Genomic DNA, 9,307 nt, shown 5'->3' on the forward strand with positions numbered 1-9,307 from the left:
CACACTGGTAACTCTAGACAATAACAAAAAACCTAAATATAACATGTACAAAAAAAAGAATTCTGGGCCATATTTTCTCACCACAAGCTTTGGAGCTTTTAATATTTTCAATATTTTCTGTCCCAGCAGCCGAGGGGATGTTGGCTATCTAGCGGTGGCGAAACACGCTTCTCTCTACCTGATGATGTGTTCTGATTGGTATTGGGATATTTGAATTGGTCACTGAAATTATGCATTTTTATTTGATTGATCATTTTGGATTGATTTTTATTCATGTGAATTCTTGAGCACAAAACTAAAACAAACTAGCTTTGTAAATATAATGTCATATAATATATAATAATTTAGGAAGCAGTCACAGTGACGTCACCCATAGGTTTCTGAAGAGCCGTGTCTCCGGCTGTCTCCATCCTGGCCATAAAGACGGAGCCTGAAGGCCTTTAAACACGGGGTCGGGGGCGTGACGAATACAGGACACAAAAAGCTAAACTATACTTGCTTGGGAATATTATATAGTTAGGGCTTTTATTGTGAAAGTTGAGACTGAAAGGACTGGATCCAGCCTGATTGCCTGTCAAAGTTGAAAGGAGTAATAAAGCTTTACCGTCTTTGTTCGTCCACAGAGCCTCTGTTGGTTTTTTTATGAATAAAGTCTGAACTCATCATGTTCAGCACAACGTGATCGGTTGATGCCTTTTATTGGTGGTGCAAAAGCTCAGAAATATCAGCCGTTGTGGAGCCGGGGTGGCAGGGTGACGCAGCAGAGCAAACAGCTAGTGGATAACAACCTGAGACCACATCCACCTTTCACTTAAAGAGGCCACGCCCCTTTATTATGCCTACTTTTAAGCCTTTATATAATGTTAAAGAGGTGTGTCGTATGAAAAAGCACCCCCTGTACAGTTGTTTTGAACGGGAGTAATAGCTATTCAGACCAAAAACGTTTTTTCTACCACACTGTAAACCTGTTTATTTCTGCTGTAAAGTTGTCAAGTTTACATAGACGTCAGGGGGGATTGATTAGCTTTTTAAAGCCTCAAGTGGCCATTTGAGGAACTGCAGTTTCTTGAACTTCAATGTTAGCTTCATATTTTAGCACCAGAGATTGACGCTTTATTTCGAATAGTTGTTACACAGTTTGAACTTGATGGTTGTTTCTTTTGATGCATTAAAATGACCTGTAAAACACCAATAGGGATACAATGTTTACTTTACCCAATGAAAAGCCGTTGTTAAGCAAATGCTGAAGCGATCAATTCAAGGCACGAGTACAGTGTCTTCTTACATGTATGGTCTTATTTATTAGAGCCTCTCCAGGCCTACTATTCCTGAAGAAAGATTCACTTTGCTCATCTGGCAACAAGATGCCTGAGGAATCCCAGAGTTTAGTGACATAGATAAGACTGTAAGGCTCAGTCAGGGCTGTTTGATTGTGTAATGGAGAACAGGCTTTTGTGTGGCTTTCTTCTCCCAAGTTCTCTTTGTTATGTTTTTGTTTTTTACAGTGTCTAACATTTTCTCTGTCACTCTCATGTGATCAACCCGTTCTGTATTTTGGCCCAACAGTGTGCCATTCTCTGGAATTACGTTTTGGACGCGTTTCCTGGTTCTTTGCTGAATTATTGTTGGCACATCAAGCTCAGCCAACCTTGGTTTTTACTGCCAGGATTTAATGGCTGGATATGCTCACAATAGAGCTTTTCAGGATTTTTTTTTTTTTGAATACGACTGGCCTGAAGGCCGTTCTTCCAAAAGAAATGTAATTAATTTCAGCAAGAAAACGAATTCCTTTTTGTAGAAATGTATGTCTCTACAGTAAAGTGCCTTCAGCTCGGAAAAGAACATTTCCCCAAAGGCGGAAATTTATTCTACTGTCAGGTTTAATCATCAGCTGCTCTGAAAATAATTTTCTAGATGAAAACATATTTCACATGATTTTGTCATCCGGTTTTACAAAGTACGACTCAATCTAATAATCTGTAGATTCTTTTTTTTGTTCATCCTGCCCGTCTGTTTCTCTTCCAGTCATGTGTTTGGCCTTCGCTAAAGCAAACATTGACCGTGTAGTCCAACAGGAAATACTCCCACATCTGGTGCTGGTTCAGAACATCAACATGAAGAAGTAGGCTTTATGGGGAGTTAATGTGTGCCCCCCCTCTCTGTCCCAGCCCCTCGTACCTCCAGGCCACCCCTAAACACCCCCCCCCCCCCATGCAAGCCCATAACACCCTTTACTTTAGTCTTCCAGTGGATCTTGGTGGGAGGGGCGACGGCGATGCAGAGGGTCCTAAACATCTCTCTCTGCTGTCTTTGTACATTTATATCATTTACACTCTGTAATCACACACTAAGACTCTCATCAGTGTTCCTGCATCTCTGCCCACATGCAGACGGTGATTCTCAGTCAGATACTGTGACTCCTGTAAACATCTCTGCACCTGAAGCTGCAACATCTAAACAATATTAAACTCAGGTTTACAGCAGTTAGTGAAATAGTCAAGAAATGCAATCTATCTATCGGACACACATTGTCTGTTTTTGTCAGGAAGACATTATGCGAAACCAATAGTTAGGTGTAGGCAATAAAACCATGGGTGTAGGCAACACAACCAACAGTTAGGTTTAGGCAACACAACCAACAGTTAGGTTTAGGCAACACAACCAACAGTTAGGTTTAGGCAACACAACCAACAGTTAGGTTTAGGCAACAAAACCAACAGTTAGGTTTAGGCAACAAAACCAACAGTTAGGTTTAGGCAACAAAACCAACAGTTAGGTTTAGGCAACAAAACCAACAGTTAGGTTTAGGCAACAAAACCAACAGTTAGGTTTAGGCAACAAAACCAACAGTTAGGATTTGGCAACAAAACCAACAGTTAGGTTTAGGCAACAAAACCAACAGTTAGGTTTAAGCGACAAAACCAACAGTTAGGTTTAGGCAACAAAACCACAGTTAGGATTTGGCAACAAAACCAACAGTTAGGTTTAGGCAACAAAACCAATAGTTAGGTTTAGGCAACAAAACCAACAGTTAGGTTTAGGCAACAAAACCAACAGTTAGGTTTAGTTAGGTTTAGGCAACAAAACCAACAGTTAGGTTTAGGCAACAAAACCAACAGTTAGGTTTAGGCAACAAAACCAACAGTTAGGTTTAGGCAACAAAACCAACAGTTAGGTTTAGGCAACAAAACCAACAGTTAGGTTTAGGCAACAAAACCAACAGTTAGGATTTGGCAACAAAACCAACAGTTAGGTTTAGGCAACAAAACCAACAGTTAGGTTTAGGCAACTAAAACCAAAACAGTTAGGATTTGGCACAAAACCAACAGTTAAACCAAAACAGTTAGGTTGAGGCAACTAAAACCACAAACAGTTAGGATTTGGCAACAAAAGTTTAGGTTTAGGCAACAGAACTAACGGTTAGGTTTAGGAAAACTGTCACAAACAGTTTGAAAAAAACAACTTGATGTTGAACACCAGTCTTCTGGTTGAATGTCCTGTTTGTTGGACCCACCATCTTCCATCCCGCCCACCAATAGTCATCTTTTTGGATATTATAAAGTATGCCACTTGTTGCTTAGTCACGTGGATGCATTTAATTTGTGTTTGCTCAACTAATAAGGATTCTAATTGATTTTCCATTGGCATTATTTTCGTGCTTAGCGACACAATTCATGTCCCTGTACACAAAACCAGTAGATTGCATTTTATAACTATTTCACAATCCGCTATCATACTTGGTATTTTGCTTCCTGTCTGGCACATCCGCAGCAAACTCACAATCACTGTCTCCCAGCCTGTGTAGTTTTTGCTCATAAAGATAATATTATGGTCTGTCCTGGTATCAGTCATTCCCTTCTGCCCTAAGATGAGTGTATCATAGTTATTCAAAAAAAGGCTGTTATGTACGGGAAAAAGTTTGTGTATTTATTCTGTTTCCCATCAGGAAGATTAATTATACGTGTGTCCATTTCAACCTTGTGTTTTTTTATATTTGTGTGTAACAGATGGCCGACAGAGTCCAGTTGATATACAGATTACATAAACTACGTGATGCATTCTGACCGATATTGATTTATGAATTTGTGACGGCTCCTCAGATAATACCGGTGTCTTCTTCCCGTCTCTCTCTCAGGCCGTGTGACCCCCGAGCAGCTGTGCTCCTACATGCAGCTGTTCCGGAGCAGTTGGGGGGCGCTAGAGAGTCACTGCGGGGTTCTCCAGCTGGGCCTGGCCACGGCCCAGACGCTCCGCCACCCGGGCCTGCTCCGCTGGGACGCCTGCCTGGCCTTCGAGAGGCTGCTGCTGCAGGTCAGTACTCATCTTACACAAAACTATTATCCATATGGGTCACCGGCGATGAAAAGTCTCAAAATTATGCAATAGATTCTCTTTTTTTGTTTTTTTTACATTAAGGAATGTGAATCAAATAACTTAACAGGTGTTTGTTTTTTGTTTTTTTGCTCCTGTCACATTTTACTCTCTGTGGCCTCGTTTTTAACTAAAGTATTTAAGTCCTGCATCTCTATGGGAACAGCACAATCATGGCTAGAAGTAGAGAGAACTCAAACATTTATTTGGTGCAGAATAACACAGATATTATTCCATAAATCATAAAAAAAAGACAGTTGAATTTCGTTTATGATTTATTTTACAAAAAATGGAATTCAATGGAATCTATATATACAACATTTTCCAAAGTGCACACAAGAGTTACCAATTTTGGGAAGAAATTGAGGCTACATGTGATCCATATATTGAACAATTTACATTTTTATAATATCTACTCACAGCCTCTCCTCTCCTCTCTGCTCTCTGTGTTCAGCAGCCTGCTTTTCATTTGAAGTTTCACAGATTTCTTGTCAAGTGACTGTTGGTCTCAGGCGATTCAAGGCTTCATGGCTGCCAAGTTGCTTTGAGGAGCTCAGAATTTAATGTTTTTTACAGGATCTGGTTAAAGCAAACGATTTATCCGTGGTGAGAATTTAAATGTGACATGTAGAACAAAGTGTTTTTGATGAAATGTCACAATGTCACAGCTTTGTTTTGGCTGCTATTTCTAATGGTAGCATTATTTAACACGAATGATGAACATGATGTGTTCAATGACCAACTGAGAGATGAGAATCTGAAGATATTATTGTTTTTTACGGCTTGTCACTTTGATAAACGGTGTAGTTTTGGCAGCCATTAAAGAAAACATGCTTTTCCATCCTGCCGTTTGGTTTCGGCTGGATTTAGTGTCATCTAGTGGTGAGGTTGCAGATTGCAACCTACTGAATACCCCTCCGCTCACTCCTTACCTTTACAAGACTGTGGTAACACCATTGGCCTCGCTTAGATGCCATCCTCACCACGATAACACCAGGAGGTCCAACAGAATACACACTTGTAAACATGCTTTTGCATTCTGCAGCTCATTCTAGCGCGTAGAGAACTATGGTGGCCTCCAGGTAAGATCAAATGTGAAAATGTCTTTCTAGAGCCATAGTCTGCTTTGTCCATTCTGGGCTACTGTAGTAACATGGCGGTACAACATGGCGGACTCAGCGAAAGGAAAAGATATGAAGGGCTCATTCTAAGCTCACAAAAAACCAACGTTTCTTAGTTCCAGGTGAATAGACACTAATGAACACATCAGATTCCTTTTCTGCTAATAGATCCGAAAAAGTTCTACACACTGGCCCTTTAAGTAGAAAAGTAACATTTGCTGGCAATTTGTGATTAACTTAACTGTAATCATTCCTTCCTTCATCTGTCTCTCTGGGTAAATATTCCACTGCTCAGCAGGTAAGTGGAGGCTTGTGGTTGGCTAGATGGCCTCCAGAATGTTGTGTTAAACTGACAGAGATGAGGGGAGGAAAAAAAATAAAAAAAATGCAGATTCCTCTCCTTCATAAACAAGGTCAGTTGTGTTTGTAAGGAAAACATTCGGATCCAGTAAACAGAGTAAAAAAACCGGCAGATTTCCATCATGTTGTTTAAGAGGAAGGGGGTCTAGTTTACGGAGGCGGATGTACACGTGTGTTTATGTGTGGAAAGGTCAAAGGGCAAGTCTGATGGAGAGACCGAGGGGTGAGTGTCAGAATAAATCAAAAAAGCCAGACCAGCCCGTCGTCACAACGGACCCTCAGCAGAGATCAGCTGACGGTTTAGGACAGCGATCCGAACGCCAACCGTCACCAAAACCATTTCCTCCTCCTCTTACCTTTTGCTGTTTTCATTGCTTTATATTCCCGAAGCTGTAAATCTAGCAGTAGGACAGCAGAGTATTTAGGAACTTATTAAACTAAATCACGGAAAAAGTAAAACAAGCTCGCAGCAGTGCCCCCCCCCCCCCCCGTGCCAAATTTGATTTTGAAAAACAACCTCATAAACCTTGGTCCTCAGCTGGGGCCATCGTTGGTTTATTAAATAAAGGAGGAAGACTAGAGGCTTATAGTCCCAGCATCCATTTACTTCATGACTCCGCTTTGATCCCCCCCCATGCTCGTCTGCTTTACCTGTGAATGATTCAAAGTGCAATTTTCTCACCACTCGTTTGTAGTTTTGGTCTCGTAACCAGCTGGTTTTTAGGTGACGGTGTCCTCAGGTCGGACATGGTCTCGTTAAACTCACGATGGCTCCGTTAATAACAGACTGTATGTTGTATTTAGCAACAGGATAATATATATATTTATATTGGTGTGGGTTCAAAATGACATTCTTCTAGATTCAGATCTCACAATCAGGCCTTGAGCGCGATGTGAGAGTCGGTGTTTGCAATCAAAACGGGTTTGAGTTTTATTGAGGTATTAAGGGAAATGAGTTGTGTGTCCTCTGTGCCCTCCTTTCTGTTTATTTAATTTCCATGTTTTTTGTTTTTTTGTTGCTTTGGCTCCACATGGACAGAGAGAAGTTAATTACATTACAAAATGGCGGGGATGAAATGCCCTTTTTCAGCTCTGTGGCTGGTGGTCGGTCTGTGTTTGCTCTGACTGAGTGTGTGAGAGAGGACGCTGTGGACACGACCGGGCAGAGCTGGACGCTCCGTCGCTGTCGGACCGGCCGACCGCTCTGTGGTGCTCTGGGTGGCCGCCGCCGTTTACTGAGGCCGTTGCCTAGTTCATGCCTTAACAAACAGTTATAAAATAGTGTGTAATCGCTACTTTGTGACCCAGACAGCCTCTTTGCTCATGAGGTAATGCTTAAATATGGTGTTTTCTTTAATGGCAGCCTTTACTTGAAAGGCAATTTACCCGCAGCTCAAAGCTAACTTTTAAAAATAGTAATATGGGTTCGGTTGCCAAAATTGGAAATATGGTTGCCATTTTAAGTCTATATTTTCAGTAATTAAGATCCTGAGTAATGAACATGTGACATACAATATTCTTTCAGTTATTACAGCAGTTTGTGTTTTATCTGAAGTGTTCACCATCAATTCCTGGTAAACAAACTCCCAGTTGTGCAGCTGTCGTCATGTTTTTTAAAAGATCTTTCAAAAATGAATCCAGCAGTTTGTTGGTTTCATCCGTTTTCTCCTTTTCAAATGTTGGTTTTCTGGACATTTATGATGATTCCCACCACAGACCCATTGGCCCTTTTAGAACTGAAGTCTTGGACTGTGGTAAAGCTGCATTAGGTAATTGTCAACATCAATTGTGATTAATGGGATTGGGAATTATTATTTGCATAAACTCATATTTCTTTTGAACATTTTAATTATTTTTGCGGCAAAAAGGACTTTACCAAGTGAGCTATCTGGGTGCCCATTGTTTTAAGATATATTTTAAAGAAAAATAAGTAAAACGTCTGTGATTCCTGCTTCTTAAAGCTTCTTTCTGGTTTCTTTTCTCCTCTGTGACAGTAAACTGAACATCTTTGAGTTGTTGACAAAATAAAGACATTTGAAAACACTGATCGACCAACCAAAGAAAATAATGGACAGATTATACAACAATAATAATAATCTTTAGTTACAGCCTCGGATTGTGGCTCCCCTCAAGTGACACCAACATCATCTTGTCCATCATCTCTCATAGTCGTCCTCCAGTCTGTCTTGATTCTGCTGACACAGCTGAATCCAGTCTCACATTCAGCTGAAGAAACCAGCAGCACGTTTTTGCGTTTTCTGTTAAAATAAAGGTAGCCACTGAAATGCCAAGAATTGGTTTTCCAATTTCTCAAAATGGTTGCCAAATGCAACCTGGCAACCCTCGCTGTCGATCCGTGATATCCACGGGGGTCTTGCAGCCGGGAGGTTAATATTATTGTGGCGTAGATGTGGTAATGGAGGTCGACATGTCCGTTGGAATGTGATTTAAATGTGGTGAGTGTGATACTCACTGTTTATATTGCCTTTACGGAGACTTCTTACCTCCTCAGTTTAGCGTTTATACTGGTGTGAGATTTCCAGATCTCTTCCCGGCTGGCATTGCCACCCTGTCTGGCACATAACTGCTGTTTTTTGGGTCTGAATGGGTCTGAATGGGTCAGATTGAGCAGCCTTGGTCCGGTTCCAGCCCACAGCTACAGAATGTGTATGCTAGACGTGTTCATCGCTGGGTGGTGCAGCCAGAGGCAAAAAAAAACTCAACAGACTCAGTCTTTCACCACTTTCCCAGAACATCATAGGCACACACCACCTTCCCATCAGCCAGAGCCCCCGCCTCCGCCTCCACCTCCACCAAACCAAAACATGTACACAACTACTGTACACCCCTCTCAGAGAAATGCCGACTGGGGACAAGCTGCAGCTGCTTGACAGACTCTTTAAGGCGGAGTATTGTCTTTGGGTGTGCAGAGCGGCCTACAGTTCATTAGTCTGTCACGTCGTTGGACATGTTGGTGATGACAGCGGTGCAGTGGAGAGGAGCTAACCTCTCTCACCCCGGCCTGCTGCTTTCACTCCGCTGGGATTAGCAGGGCAGGCCTCTGCAAACATTCGAGCTCCCAGTTATTACTGGTCACAGCGCGGCCGAATGTCCCGTTCACAGACTGCACTGGTCCTTATCGCTGCCTCTGTTTGTGTTTAAGTCTGAACTACTGAACGAAGCTATGAACCCAAACCCAATCTCCTTGCCATTAATTTACAGAAGTGGGAAAATGATGTACATATACTTATATTTACCTGCACACAAGATAAAAACCCAATGAGTCATTCTGACAACCTCCGCATTTACTGGATTAAGAGAAAACCACTTTACCTGACAAGCAGCAATCTAACAGCACCATTCATTACATTTATTACTTTCCATTTATTTTAGGGTGATGTCATTAAATATGACGGCTGACATTCAGAACGTCATTCAAAACCTCAATGGAATCT

General features: G+C 41.6%; 1 protein-coding gene across 1 annotated transcript in view; it reads left to right on the forward strand.

The window, feature by feature from the left end:
• Positions 1-9,307, forward strand: part of scfd2 (sec1 family domain containing 2) — a 109,503-nt gene that overhangs the window by 19,092 nt on the left and 81,104 nt on the right. The window contains exon 4 of the mRNA XM_054602676.1: positions 4,136-4,311. Coding sequence (XP_054458651.1) covers positions 4,136-4,311 — 176 coding nt within the window. The remainder of the gene's footprint in view (positions 1-4,135; positions 4,312-9,307) is intronic.

This window comes from Anoplopoma fimbria, chromosome 8 (genome assembly GCF_027596085.1).
Source record: "Anoplopoma fimbria isolate UVic2021 breed Golden Eagle Sablefish chromosome 8, Afim_UVic_2022, whole genome shotgun sequence".
Taxonomy (NCBI): Eukaryota; Metazoa; Chordata; class Actinopteri; order Perciformes; family Anoplopomatidae; genus Anoplopoma; species Anoplopoma fimbria.